Raw genomic sequence first — 15,135 nt, 5'->3', positions numbered from 1 at the left:
GGAAGAGCACCAGGCTTGCGTCCTCTCTTTACAGCTGACAAGCTCTCCTCCCAAGAAAAGAGAAAGCAGAGGTGGAGACAGTCCAAAACCAGACCCCGCCCCCCCCGACCCCTACCTCGTCACTCAACCTCCCCGCCTCAGTTCTCACGTCTGCAAAGTGGAGAAAACAATACCTACTTCTCAAGGCAAAGGACAGATAGCGTAAACAAAGCACCCAGCAGGATGCCTGGATGTCCAGGCTGTGCCATCCACCTCTCTCAGTCCTGACTCCGGCTGTGACCATGTGCAATGAGAGATCCCACATTATCTAAATCCATTTGGTCCTTGCGTTTCTGATAGTGAGCAGCTGAACTGCAGAGATCAAGAGATACCAGCCCTATCTCAAAAGGCGTATGCACATCTTTTCAGTACAGATAATGTTTGGCTCGTAAGGAACTCCTGTATTAGCCCTCAAAACGAGGCAGCTCCAGTGATCACTCTGCAGTGTGGGAAGTAATAAAAGCTAACCCCTATCACACATGTTCATCCTTTTAATCCTCCCAGTAGCCCAGAGAGACGGCAGTGGTGTTATCCTTAAAATGAGGAAACGGAGGCTCACACAGCCAGTAAGCGGGATTCTAACAGACACGTCTCACTCCAGAGTTTTGGCTCTTAACCATAAATCCATATGGCTTTTCTTTCCCTTTCTGATGAGCTGAGAAGACCATATATATACCTTGGAAAGGCAGGGCTAACAGGACTGGTAATTCCTGAACATGTTGTAGAAGGAAGGCAGCCAGTCCGTTCGCCTTCACTGTGGCAAGATCGAGGAGCCTTCTTGCCTATGGGGAAAGCAAAAGCCATTATTTTTCCAGAAAAGATGATAGAGAGGTGTGGGAAGGTTTCTACTGATTACCACAATTTCATAGGCCTCTCTCTTCCACCACAATAAAAGACCAGAAAAACATCCAAACAACAGGACAGGTTTAAAGAAGTTGATACAGCACTGGGGGCTGAAATGAATACTTAAACACACACATCCAGTCAGGCTGCCTCCCAAAACCCACTGAAAGAGCAAATTACTTAAAAAAAAGACATAAACCTACAAACCTACGAGGGTAGGGAAAACAATCCTAGAAGCTGGAAATCATTTGGAAGAGAGGTGATTTCACTGAGTCTCATGGATGAAGCGCCATCTCTGCGCAGGACTCCCATGTTCCCAACTCCAACCTGAGCTACGCCCCTGAACCCTGGATGTGCACATCCAACCGTGTTCTCGGCACCTCCACCTGGATGTCTCATAAACACCACCACTTAACATATCCAAACTAAACTCCAAGTGTACACACACCCCAAACCTACAGCCTTCCTCATCTCAGCTGATGGCAACTCCATCCTTCCAGTTGCTCAGCCCCAAAGTTTCGGAGTCATCGTTGAAGCCTCTCCTCTGCAAGCCACCAGCCAATCCTGCTGGTTCCACCTTCAGAGTGGATCCAGAACAGCACTGCATGGTAGAAATATAACGAGATACGTGCAAGACGTGTGTAATTTTGAATCTTCTAATAGCCACATTATTAAAGATAAAAAAAGATGAAATTAATTTTAATCATATATTTTCTTTAATCCAACATAGCTAAAATATTACCATATCAACATGTAATTTCGTATTAAGTCTTTGAAATAGAATGTCATTGTGGACGGGCCACATTTCACGTGCCCAACAGCCACAAGTGACCAGTGTCTACCACGGCGGATGCACAGCAGGAGAGCCCTGTCTCTTCCTATCATCTCCTTTACTGCTGTCCTGGTCCAAACCACCAGCATGGCTCACCTGGAAAACTGCAAAGGCTGCATCACCGGGCTGCCTGTGCCTGTCCCTGTCCCCACCATCTGTTCTCAACACCACAGTTAGAGAGTAATTCTTTAAAAATAAAAGCCCGATCACACCACTCCTACTACATATGTCCCAATGTTTCCCTCATTTCTCAGAGTAGAAACCCAGGCCCAACAGTAGCCGACAAGGCCCCAACAGACAAGTCCCACCTGCGACCATCTGGAGCCTGGTTACTTCTCAGGCCTCACCTCTCACTCCTCTTCCCCTTGTTCATGCCACTCAGCACACCAGCCTCCTGTTTCCTGAAAATATCAAGAAGGCCCCCACCTCTGGGCCTTTGCCCTGGCTGTCCCCTCTGCCTTGAATGCACTTCCCCCAGCTAGCCACATGACTACTTCCGTCACTTCCTTCAGGTTTTTGCTCACAGTTCACCTTCTCAGGTTGAACTCCCTGACGGCTCTAATAGGTGAGCACGTACCCCCGCCCCTGCTCCTCTCAAACCCACTCTACTTATTTCACAGCACATGCCACCTTCCAACACGCTCTGTGATTCACTTCCTCCGGCTTATTGTCTCTCTTCCCCACTGGCATCTTAGCAGCTCCAGGACAAGGATTTTTGTCTGTTTTGTTCACTGCTGTAACCCCCATGCCTAGAATAGTGCCTGAACTGGTGATCCAGGACTCGCCAAATGAACGAATAGTAATAGATTTAGAAGAGTCCAGGACGCCCAATCCTAAGGAACAATGGGAAAACTGAAAACCACACAATCTGTGTCTCAGAATCTGCAAAGCCTGCTAGAACTAAGAGCACCAGGGACCTCTGGAACCAAGGAAATGATTAAACCAAGGAAGGCTGAGTCAGAGTGCCTGATGAAACGGATCTCCAGTTGCCCTTACACACGCCAAGCCACTAGCAACTGTGCTTGCCCTGCCATGGCAAAGCATGGAGAGCTATATCCTGGAAAAGCTAAAACAGAGCCCCTGGACTGTGAGGTGCCAGGTACAGATGAAGGAGGTGGGGACCATACCCCAAACAGAGGTTTTAAATGACCAAGTGTGGGGGCTGCCCTGGTGGCGTAGTGGTCGGGTTTGCATGCTCCGCTTCGGCAGCCCGGGGTTCACAGGTTTGGATCCCAGGCACAGACCTAGCACTGCTCATCAAGCTATGCTGTGGTGGTGTCCCACAAAAAATAAAGGAATATGGGCACAGATGTTAGCTCAGCAACAGTCTTCCTCAAGCAAAAAGAGCAAGATTGGCAACAGATGTTAGCTCAGGGCCAACTTTCCTCATCAAAACAAAGACCATGTGCAAAGTGAATACTGAATGCTGAGCGTCCCATGACTGTCACTGTCCAGCCCTCCCACTCACTGGCTCCACAGCTCTGGCAGTCAGACCTTTACCTCTAGGTGGGAGGGCTGGGAAGTCTACACCGGGAACTTGACCAACCCAGGAGGAAAGGTCTAAAGACACAAACACTGCCATTTCCCAAGATTTCTACAGTGAAACTCAAAGTAGACAAGCTTCACCTGCATGCTCTGAGTTTCCAGTAAGTTTTAAAGTATTCTATTTCAGTCATGAGCAGACAACGAAGGATTATCATAAGCCCAAAGAAAGCATCTAATATGGGAGATAGAAGCCAAACAAGTAGGGGAGGGGAAAGCAACTTGTAGGATAAAAAGGTTATGCAGGGTGAAAAGCAATTACGAAAACACCCTATCATTATGATCCTTAAGTAAGAGAATATATTGCATCCATAAAACAAGAACAGGATGCTATAATAAGGAACATTCAAACACAGCTTTTGGAATTAAAAGAATGACAGCAAAATGAAAAACTCAAGGGTTTAACAATAAAGTTGAGGGCATCATACAGAAAGTACAGCAAAAAGACACAGAGATGGAAAACAGATGAGAAATAGGAGAAAATTAGATGATCAGTCCAGGAGTTCAAAATTCAAATAATTCCATAAAGATAGAAGAGAGGAAATAGGAAGAAATCATCAATAAACTAATCACAAAAATTTTCCAGAACATGAAGACATGAGTTTCCAGGTGCAAAGTGCCTCTTGGGTGCCCAGCACAATGGAAGAACACCACGCACATAGTTGTGAAATTTCAGAATGTTAGGGACCAAAAGAAAATTTTGTAAGCTTCCGGAAAGAGTTACAAAATGGTTTTGGAATCCTTCCAGCAATTCTTCTCTACAAGAGAGAAGATAAGGGAGTAACACTCTCAACATTATGAAGGAAAATGATGACCAACCCATAATTTTATACCCAGCCAAACTATCGATTGAGCCTTAGGAAACCTTTCACGTAAGAGCTCAGACATTTTAACTCCCATACATTCACTCTGAAGAAGTGACTGGAGGATGTGATCCACCAAACTGGAACAAACCAAGAAAGAAGACACGGTATTCAGGAAACAGGAGAACCAACGCAGGGGGACTAGAAAGGGAAATCTCAGGATGACAGCTCGGTACTACAAGTAGAGGGCCGCCGGCCAGACAGACTGGACCAGTGTGACCCAAGACACAGACGTGCTGAAGGCAGTTACCCATGAGATGTCCAGACAGGCCTGGCTCTAAGCTTTATCTGTATTTGGCTTGTCTGCACCATGGGCTAATACCATTCTTTCTGTCAACCCCTGCTGCCTGGATCAGCTGAGGACACTCGTTTCACCCCACAGAGGGTTGGCTTTGCCCTATGCCCGGGAGCTGGAAGAGCCTTTGGCAAGCTTACAGCTGAACGTACAGAGCAGCCCACTTCCTCTGACCGTATTCCTGCTCAACATCCGGCCCCTGACTCGCACCCACCCCACCAGATCCTCCAGCTGTGGGGAGCCCTCTATTTCCCAAGACTCACTATCGACTTTGCCCACTGACTTCCTAGCAGGGGCCCTTATAAGCTCCCCGAGAAGGTAAAGCCCGACCTTGACCCTGACAGCTTCCCTGTTCCTGGGAGCCTTCATCCAAGAAGGAAAGGCAACACTGCCCTTTCCGGACACAGCTATGTTTGTGCTTGCTGTGCAGTTTTTCAAAACAAAACAATACACTGTTTGGGGATTTATTGTATAATGTGTTAAAACTATAAAAAAAAGCAAACAAATGATTAACATAACAGTTGGGCTACTTGTTACACTAGTAGTTTCAATTGAGTAAGGTACTAGTGACTTTCTATTTCTTCACCTGGGTGATGGGAATACGATTCTGCCATAACATGAAATTATACACTTTTCTGTAGGCACAGTACCTTTCCCACATTGAACATGTTGGGTTAATATAGTGAAGGAGCCAAACGATTCAGTCCTATCAACTTTAGCAGTTGCACGAGTCAGATGGACAGCTGGTATCACAGCTGGTGTTCGAGCCTCAGGTTTGCTAACACCTGTTATGCCCAGAAGAGCAAGTTTACCCCCATGAAGTCCTCACATTTCATGACAGAGAGAGAAGAGGACAAGCTATGGAGGCAAACAGGCCTGGATTCAAATTCCAGCTGGGCCACTTCCCCAATGGGTGACTGGGCGGCTTCTTCATGGTTACGAAACAGTGGAGCCACATGACACCCTGGCAGGTCGAGGTGCGGCTTAAATGAGAGAAAGGGCTGAGCGTGGGGCCTGGCATGCAGGAGGCAGCCGCTCAGTGAACAGCAGCCACGGGCATTTTAGGGATCCCGTTCTTTTACTTGCATTTTGTTTCATTCCACGACATTTTTTAGTCCCCAACCCACAATCCATGACAGTCACCTCTTTATAGGAAATTATTACGAGAATATACACGGCAGTCCTGGATTGGGGAGATACGTTACTTGGGTATACCACAAGTGCCACCCACAGTGAATCAGAAATTCAGCTACTAAGTTAGAGACTCATAGAACGCCAGAGCTCAAGGGCGGCTCGGCAAGCCCTGATTCTACAGACACAAACCTCAGGCAGCCCAGGCCCTTTACAAACCCCTATAACCCTCAGACGTCGTCTGCCATCCTCTCCACATGCTCAGCTCCATCCCAGCCCTCAACGCTTTTGCTGTCTACCTAGCCCTTTCTTAAGATGGATTCTTAGCTCATCAAAATACAGCCCTTCTTCTTTCCTACTATAAGCATTTAAGGTTATAAATTTCCCTCTATGTTCTACTTTAGCTGTATCCTGTAATTTCTATAAATCATATTCTCACTCCTGTTTGATTCTGAATATTTTCTGATTTCTGTTATGATTTCTTCTTTGACTCATCAGTCATCCTATTTTCTTTTCTTCCTCAATCCAAACACTTCCTCCATTCATGCCCTGGCTCCCCTGAGCCCCAGGCTTCCAGGCCATCTTCTCCAAACCCCTTAGAGCATCCAGACCAGACCACACTGTTGGGCCCTTGACCAAAGAGGGTAAGACACAACCCTTTAACTTCCCATGTGGGCTGATTCGATCCCACCAACAGATCACAAAAGATACCAAGGTAGGTACAATAACTAACACGTCTTCTGTAATCCCCACAGGGCCAGGCTCACAGACATGGTGCTCAGGGTGTGACTGTAGGTTTCACACGCAGCAATGAGAGGGGACCACACCATGTCTGCTCTCTAACTACTTGGCCACCTTGAGCTGGCTTTAAAATGGCCTTGAAGACAGACTGGCTTATTCCATCAGTCTCAACCTAGGCTTACCTAAACTAACTTGGACAGTAAATAAATTTTTTTCAAAATAGACAAAAATAAAAACTAGAAAGCCCCCCAACCCAGCCCATCCTAACACTGCAATGTAATTCCCATTCATTCATTCACTCAGTAATTCATGTATTTCATCCACAAGTATTGATTGCGTGCCTATTATGTGCAAGGCACTCAGAGCACAATAAGCTTTAAGACAGAGCCTGGCACATAGAAGGCATCTATGAATGAATGAAGAAATTAATGATAAATGAATGAACCAAGGCACCAGGGCCAGCCCTGGCCTTCCCATTAACTACTGTGAGCTTACTCAAACCACCTTGCTGGGCCTCAATTTCCCAGTCTATGAAGTGGAATGTTAATGACCGTTCCTGCTGCATCACAGGAGGCCTGAGGGTCATTGTCTAGGGGAAAATAAAACAAAGAGTTTCAAAAATACCCAGTAGACACTTTTCCGTTCTCATGGAACGGTGTTTTCAGAGGCAGTCACATCCTAACTCTGAACGTCTAAGATCTAATGCGATTTCGTATGGGAAATCCTATGCGGGTGTTCAAACTATGGGAGTACACAGGGTGCTATAACAACTACTGAATACAGGTCTAATTCAATGAATTGTTATGATCTGTTGAGCTGTTACTTTAGAACAGACGGCAACGCAAGTGTACAAGAAGACTACCACTGATAAGAGAACTGACAGCAGCCGCTGGTCACGCTGAGGAGTGCTCCCTGTGCGCTGCACTGTTCTAAGTGTCCCACAGATCAACTCACTGAATTCTCCCAAGAGCCTTACGGATGTTTTACATGTGAGGAAACTGGAACAGGAAAGATGAAGGGTGGAGAGTGTCCCTAGAGAAGCCAGCAGCCACACAGAGCAGGCCCTGAGCCACATCATTCTGACTCCAGAATCCACGCTTGGCCCCCACACAACACCTTCTATCATCACAAGAGGTAAGATACCAAAAGTCCCGAGCAACTTCTACTGGCCTGGCTACCTTTTGAGGAGGAATCGCATGACCCAGGTCTCCCCACAGGGCTGACTTCACAAAGACAAACATGTCTCGCGACTAAGCACCGTTTTCTGGTGAATTCTGATTACCCAAGAGGGAAGTGCCTTACCCGCTGGGATGACGTGAAGATGGGCAACCTGATTTCATCACATTCGTACCGGCTGATGAAGCCCCGCTCGTGCGCCAGGTCCAGCACGCCCTCCACATGGCTGTAGAGTCTCCTGACAATGGCTGGCCGGTGACTCTGCAGGTCCTGGGCTGGCTGGGGTGAGTGGGGGTCCCAGTGCCCAGGAAGTTCGGGAGACTGGCTGTCAGCCTGGGCCTCCCGGACAGCCGCGACGAGTTGTTCACAGCCCCAAGCACCCTTCTTCCAGACAGTGTCCAGGAGGTGCCTGGCCAAGTGGGAGAGGGGCTGGCCCACAAGGCTGAGGCTCTCATAGTCTTCCCAGGAGAGGACGTCCCAGGAAAGCAGCCAATCCAGGACACTCTCGAAGCCCTCCAGGGACCCCGAGACCAGCAGCCCCACCAGCTGGCTCCTCTGCGCCTGGAAAGCCTCCTGCGTGCACATTTCACAACCTGGGGAGGAGAGTGAGGTCAGGGCAGGACTGCTCCGGAAGCAGGCGGGGGCAGTGGAGGCCGAAAGTCAGCCCCACCCTGAGCCCAAGCTGGCCACAGCTCTCCCCTTAGACATCACACAACCCAAGCTCCCCATTGTACACATGTACACACTGGGGCCCAGAGAAGTCAAAAAACTGCCTCAAGGTCCCACAGAAAATTTGAAGCAGCCAAGAGTTAAATCAAGACCTGTCTCTCATGGGGTCAGCCTGGTGTCGCATGGTTAAGTTCGCACACTCTGCTTTGGCAGCCTGGGATTCACCAGTTTGGATCCCAGGTGCAGACCTACGCACTGCTTATCAAGCCATGCTGTGGTGGCATCCCACATATAAAAATAGAGGAAGATGGGCATAGATATTAGCTCAGGGCCACTCTTCCTCAGCAAAAAAACAAAAAAGAGAGGAAGATTGGCGGCAGATGTTAGCTCAGGGCTAATCTTCCTCAAAAACAAAAAAAAGACCTGGCTCCCACATCCATGCTACATCGCTGGCTTAAGAAGTTTAAAAAGTTAAGAAGCTCAAAATATGGAGCTAACGTTAGGAGCGATGTCTCCCAAGGAAGCAGAGAATTAATTCTCTTTGAGGCCTTGTGAGGGGCCTTAACCTGCTGGCTGGATTGGGGCTACAGCAGCTCTCTCTTCAATAATGGCTACATTTCTTAGTGCACACAGTGTGCCAGGCACGACTCTAAGCGCTTTCACATGTGAACTCATTCAACTCGCCCCCCACTCTGAAGTAGGTGCTGCCATCAGCCCATTCTACAGATGAAGAAACTGAGGCACAGAGAGGTTAAGTGACTTGTACAAAGGCTCACAGCTACAGTAGGTGGAGCTAGGATTTGAACCCAAGCAGGGTGACACCAGAATGCATGCCTTCAATTCCCTTATATTTGGGTTGGCACAGGGGCCCAGAGCCCAGGCCTGTGTAGGAACCCACTACTACCACAAGGGGCAGACCCAGGACACGGCTATAAAGATCCCAACCAGGTGAAAGAAAAGTCCGCGTGCAAGCTAAGCCGTCTCAAAGCTGGCAGGTGTGTTGCCCCCAGTCCTCACTGCCCCTTCCCACCTGCCCCCCAGCGTCACCTCCCTCCCACCCCCTCACCACCACACGTTACATGCTGTCGCCTCTGCCACTGGCTCACACAGGCCTCAGCCGTCAGACTCCGGGTTCTGGGGATTCGAGGGAACTCGATCTCTCGGAGCTCCAAGCCCTGGGAGGGTTCCAAGCAGCAGAGAGTCGCTCAGCAGGTTCTGTTCTGCGAGTGTCACAGGGTCCAGGGATGTGGGCTGGTGTGGCGCCCAGAGAAAACGAAAGTGAGAGTGTGGGCATGGAAAAAGGAGAACGTCTGCCGCTTTTTACAAAACGGGGACATTCCAAGATACTCAAGGGAGCAGACGCCAAGAGGCTTGGGGATTTTGCCTCTTTCCTATTGCTTGTTTACGTGTCTCACTCCCTTCCTGGCCCGAGTGGAAGCCTGAGTCTTATTCATCCTGGCATCCGTAAGCTTGGCACAGGGCTGGGCCCAGGGGAGGCACAGCGGGAATGTTCATGAATCAAAAATCCACTGAGCAAGGGAAGGGGCTGGAACACTCTGTGCCACCCTCATATGCCGGCCACAAGGTAAGAGAAAGGGGAAATCTCCAACTCAGGATGCTGCCAACACTCAGGCTGGAGGCCTTGTGCTGGCCAGATAAGAGACAGAGGCAGGGGCCCGGCTCACACATGGCACTGCTCATGAAGCCACGCTGGAACGGCATCCCACATGCCACAACTAGAAGGATCCACAACTAAAAATACACAACTGTGTACCGGTGGGCTTTGGAGAAAATGGAAAAATAAAATCTTTAAAAAACAAAAAGAATTGGAGGCAGCAAGGTCACCTGCGTGTCTGGCAGCTTGGGAGGGAGAGCATCCCCGATGCAGACGGCACTCTAAACCAGGAACTAAAATAGTTCTCTCCAGCCAAGCAGGCTGCCTTCTGTGCCCACGCCAAGCCGAGGAGCCAAGAGGGTAGAGGTGGGGAGAGGGGAGGAGAGAACAGGAAAGGGGAGCAGGAGCTCTGGGCTTGGCCCTGCAGTGGTTCTCAGCTGTGGAAACACCGGCTCCACCACACCCCCAACCCAGGTCCTGGGGAAAAGAACCACTCACCCGGAAACGGGAACAGCCCAGAAATGGGGTCAGCCCTCTCTTTCTGACCCAACGCTCGGAGGGCATGTGCATAGCCAGGAATTAACGAGGTTGAAAGTTAGGAAGAGACAGGACTGTGCTGGCTCCTCGCACCCCGGGGATCCCTAAGGACAACAGCTGCTCTCTCCTCCGCATTGGGAGAGCCTGGAGCATCCCGCCCTCCAGCAGAGCTCATTAGGCATGGCAGAGCAAGATGGCCAAGTCATCGGCGGGCAGGCCTTGAGCAAGAAGGCAAAGGCGCAGGACTGGCAGGCCTAGATCTGCCCACAGACCCCACCTCCTGCCCGGGGAAACCCCGGAAGGATGAGCCAGCAGCCAGAGCTGGCCAACCAGCTGTGCAGACATAAGTAATTCTCAGCAGTTCTGGCACAAAGCCTTGTGCATCCACCGTGACCTGTACTGAGAGACCAGGCTGGGACCTGAGACACGCCCACAGACGTGCACGCCCACAAGGGGATAAGCTGTGAGTGAGCAGGCCCTTTCTGAACACACCAAGTCTGGGGCAGCCCAATGGATGCTCGGGCCCCACACACCCAAGCCAGCGACATCAGGGTTCTGTGGACACCAGGAGGGAGAGGCGGGCCCAAGCCACAAGGTTTGAAACTCTGTCTTCCTAGCAGCAGCTAGAAAGTTCCATCTCTGCCCTGGCCTTCTCCCAGAAACCTCAGAGCAAGGAGAATCCCCAAGGACCAATTTGGCCAGCCCCCTGTCTCTGAGCAGGCATTGTCCCTTCTCATCTTAAACAGCCAGCGGGGAGGATCTGGCCTTGTTGCTGGCCTCACTAACCTGCTCAGGAAGTTCCTCATTATATCTAACTTAAGTTTCTCCTGCTTCAGTTTAAATTGGGAAAGAGAGAAAATAGATGTCCACTCATCACCTATTTCATGAAAACTGTCCCTGAAATCCTGCCTCTTGCCCTTGATCGCCTGCTCAGAACCCCCCTCTTCAGACTAGATACGTCAGTCTATCACGTTGCCGTCTCTTTTCCATGTCAGTTACTACACCTGTGGAGCCATTACAGTCTCTCCTCCAGGAAGGTGAAGCCCATCCATTCGAAGAAAGGGGCACTTCCTTGCTGAAGGAGAGGGCCCAGCAGAAGGGGCCACCCACGTGGGTCCTCCCTTGTCCCCAAGCCCTGACACTCCCTTCCTTCCTGAGACCACAGCCTGCCTGGTTTCTCTGGGGCCCTGAGCCAGTTAATGTGCTTCAGTGGTGAAATCTCAGTCCACTGGGCGTCTGCACACAGGAGCCGGAGGGAGGCCCAGGGACGGCCAGCTTTTGCACTGTCCCGGCTGAGCAGGGCCGAGCCTCCCTGGGGCACTGGGTCCATCCCCCGACCTCCTGCAGCCATCCTCCATTCTCGCCCCCTTCACCCAGCGTCCCTCTGGGAAAGCATTTCCCACCAGCATACAAGCAGACGTCCCTCCATTCTAAAAGTCAAGCCCTCTCTCTACCCTCACTTCCCCTTTCAGCCCTAACCTCATTTCTCTGCCCCCCTTCACAGCCAGACTCCTTGTCTGTCGTCTGTACTGCTGTCCTCAAGACCTCCCCTCCCACCCCCTGCCAACCTGGCCTCTGCGGCTCCCCAGATTGCTTCCCTCGGGGTCACCAGTGAGCTCCACCTTGCTTCGTCCTCAGCCCCCGTCTTGCTTGCTCTGTCAAAGGCAGCTGTCATACTCACTCCCTCCCTCCTCCTCTGAGCACTTTCCGCCCTGCATCCAGGACAGCCCAGCCCTCTGATTTCTCCTCCCATCTACTGGCTGCCCTGACTGTCTCCTTGTCTGGTTCCTCACGCTGGGAGTAAGTCCCTGGTCGGACCACTTTCCTCCGTATCACTCTCCCTAAGTGAGCCCACTGGCTCTTACGGCCTTAAATATCAGCTACAGGGCGAGGATGCCCAAAATTTATTTCCGGCTCCAACCTCTCCACGAAACCTCACCCGACTCCTACTGGACCTCTTCATGTGGATGCCTGAAGTTGACGGCAGCTCAAAACTTCCAGACGCTCAGGCCAAAACCCTCCGAGTCGTCCTTGACTCCACCTTGACTCCACTCTTCTCTGGCAGCCAAATCCATGGATTCTATCTCCAAAACATACCCCGAATCTGACAATCTGAGATGTTTCCACCACCTCTGTGCCATGGGCATGGGTAGAAGCCCCCATGGGCTCTCCCCAGAATGACAACAGCGGACCACTCGCTGGCCCCTGCTTTCTGCCCTCACGTCCTCCAGTCTACTCTCCCACCACAGCCAGCCGAGCCTGCTATCCCTGAGTCAGAGCAGGTGGCTCTGCTCCTCGCTGCTGCCATCTGCTGCCATCGCACTCAGTGAAAACCCCACCCTCGCTGTGACCTTCGAGGTCCCACGCACTGACCCCCACATCCCCCCTTCTCTCTCTGCACTCGTTTCCTACTGATCCCCCATGGGCTCCTCACCCACCCTGCTCCAACCACTGTCCTCCTCCTTGTTCCTAGAACAAGCCAGACCTGCTCCTGTCCGTCATGCTTCTGCCTGGAGGCCTCTGCATTGCTCTTCCCTCTGCAAGTGCACTGTCCCCCTGCCCCCAGCTCACGCCCCCTTCAAGGCTTTGCTCAGCTGTCACCACCTCAGGGAGGCCAGCCCTGACTATGCGATATAAAATTGCAATACCCACCCCAACACCTCATCCTTCCTGCCTGCTTTACTCTTCTCCATAGGACCTCCCACCAGCCGGCATATCATATATTTACTTATTTGACTGCTTCCCACTCCTTTCTAGAGTAAGAACTCCACGCGGGCAGGGAGTTGGGTCTGATTTTTTCATTGCAATATTCCCAGTGTCTCACCCAGTGCATTGATAAAGATTGTTTGAAGGAATAAAAGAATGACTTTACTCTGCAGTTCCCAGGAGGCAGAAATGCAGCCAAGGGGCGGAATCTGCAAGGCACAGATTTTAACTGCATGAAACCAGAGCCACAGGACACTGAACAGCCACCTCACAAGGGAGACAAGCTCGCTGTCCCTGAGCAAATGCAGCAGAGGCGTCCTGCACTGGGCGGGGAGGAGGTGGGCTGGGTGGGGTCCCTTCCAGCCTCAGATCCCAGTGTGCAGATGGGCAAAGGGGATCTGAGTAAGCAAGAAACTTAGGGGTGGAGCGACTGGGACAGGAGAACAGAGACCATGGGACGTAACTCAGGTCCTTCTCACCACGGGGCCGGGGATGGGTGATATGGCAGGCTTTTGCCCTCTACAGAACAAGCACCCTATGGCCAGGAACAGCCCACAGGGAGACCAAGGCCATTGGCAGGGAGAAGCTAAGGGCTCAGAAAGAGGGAGAGAAGCGAGAGCAGACTCAGCACCAGGGGTCCAGCTGTGGGAGGCCCTCCCCAGGGGATTTGGTGGGTTTTTAATTTGTTAGAAAGCAAGGAGAACCAGACGGCTGCTTCTCAACATGCCGGGCATAGAAGAGGGCCAAAGGCACAGAGGATGTGACACTGGGCAGCCCCTGGTGTGGGCCTGTCTGGGCAGGCTTGAGGGACGAGGAGGGGTCTGGGCACCCACGGAGGGGGAGGAGGAGGCAGGAGACCGCCAGGAGTTACAAGGTCGCTGATGGGGTTAGAGGTCATCCAGGCAGTCTCTCACACCCTTCCATTCACAGGTATGGGAAAGATGAGGAAACCGAGGCCGGGAGAGAGGAAGGGACTCCACAGCGAGTAGCCTTGGGGGAGATCTGAAGCCTGGCCTCCTCGTTCCCAGGCCGGCCAGGTGCCTCAGGACTTCTCATCCTGCAGATTCTCCCTCCACAGCCCCTCACCCCAAATCACAGCTCTCTCCTGACCTCAAAGGCTCCTAGGGCCTGGGAGTTCCGCCCGCATCCCCAAGCCACCTCATCCTCCGGAGCCACAGCCCGCCAGCGTGCTCCCCATCCTCAAGACGCCCCCTTTCCTGCTGCCTTCCATCTAGACCCCGGGACTCCCAACGGGGAAACCGAGGCAGTCTCTCCCTAAGCCGACGCCCCCTTTCGTTCTACCTCCCATCTAGACCCTGGGACTCCCCGAGGGGCAACCGAGGCAGCCCCTTCCTAAGCCTGGCGGCCGGGACGGCTCCGAAGCCAAGTGTCCGAGCACTCGCGCCTTCTCCCCGCCGTCCCCGCGCCAGGCGCAGGAGCACTCACCGCGGGCCCCCGGCGTCCGAGTTCTCCACGCGGTCGGCGCCGCGACTCCGGTTCGGACTGCGCTCCGGCCCGGCCGTGCTGGCGCTGGACGCGCCCCGCCATGCCCGGCCGCGGACTGGCCCCGCCCCGGGCGCCGCCCCGCTCCCCGCCCCGCGCCCGCGGCCACGCCCCCACCGCCCGCCCCGCGCCCCGAGCCGCCCCGAACCCGGCCGAGGGGCAGGCAGCGCCGGGCTGCTGCGGGGCCGGCCCGCGTGGCTGGTGAGCCGCGTCCCGAGAGCCCCCTCCAGCCGCGGGGACCCGGAGCCTCCGAGCACCGGTCAGCGCGCCCGCGGGCCTCCAGAGCCTTGCTGTTGTGAGGTCCCGAACAGCCTCTCCCGGGCGGGACCGGTTCCGCCAGGGCAGGGGGCGTCCTCGGCTCCTGTCTGCACCTCTGCCCGTCCAGGAGGGGCGCCCACCTGCCGCGACGTCCGACCGACGCTGAACGGCCCAGTCCTTCCCCTTAAATTAAGTTCGCTTCGTTTTATGATTTCTTATTCTTCCGAGCAAGTGACGCTGGTTTTCCATTGAAGATATTAACACAAAAATTCCTTTTAAAACACTTGTATTTGGAAAATTTTAAATGGAAGTCAATTTACAGGAAAATAACTGACATTTACAAAGTGCTTACTGTGTGCCAGGCTTTGCTCACATTAACTCAGTT

General features: G+C 52.3%; 1 protein-coding gene across 13 annotated transcripts in view; it reads right to left on the bottom strand.

Moving 5' to 3' along the window:
* Positions 1-14,567, bottom strand: part of NOD2 (nucleotide binding oligomerization domain containing 2) — a 36,230-nt gene extending 21,663 nt beyond the window's left edge. For 8 of the 13 annotated variants that reach the window (XR_011499006.1, XR_011499009.1, XR_011499010.1 and 5 more), the window contains exons 1-4: positions 14,436-14,567; positions 9,211-9,382; positions 7,589-8,055; positions 716-821 (exon numbers count right to left, since the gene is read on the bottom strand). Coding sequence is in view for 6 of the 13 variants with exons in the window: in XM_070500428.1 (XP_070356529.1) it covers positions 716-821; positions 7,589-8,047 (565 nt within the window). In the remaining 7 variants the exon portion in view is untranslated. The other 5 variants (XM_070500427.1, XM_044761143.2, XM_014827998.3 and 2 more) reach the window with 5 other exon arrangements.
* Positions 14,568-15,135: the final 568 nt, after the last annotated feature.

Source organism: Equus asinus, chromosome 28 (assembly GCF_041296235.1).
Source record: "Equus asinus isolate D_3611 breed Donkey chromosome 28, EquAss-T2T_v2, whole genome shotgun sequence".
Lineage (NCBI taxonomy): Eukaryota > Metazoa > Chordata > Mammalia > Perissodactyla > Equidae > Equus > Equus asinus.
The sequence above is the reverse complement of the archived record's forward strand: the minus strand, read 5'-3'. Positions and strand labels throughout refer to the sequence as shown.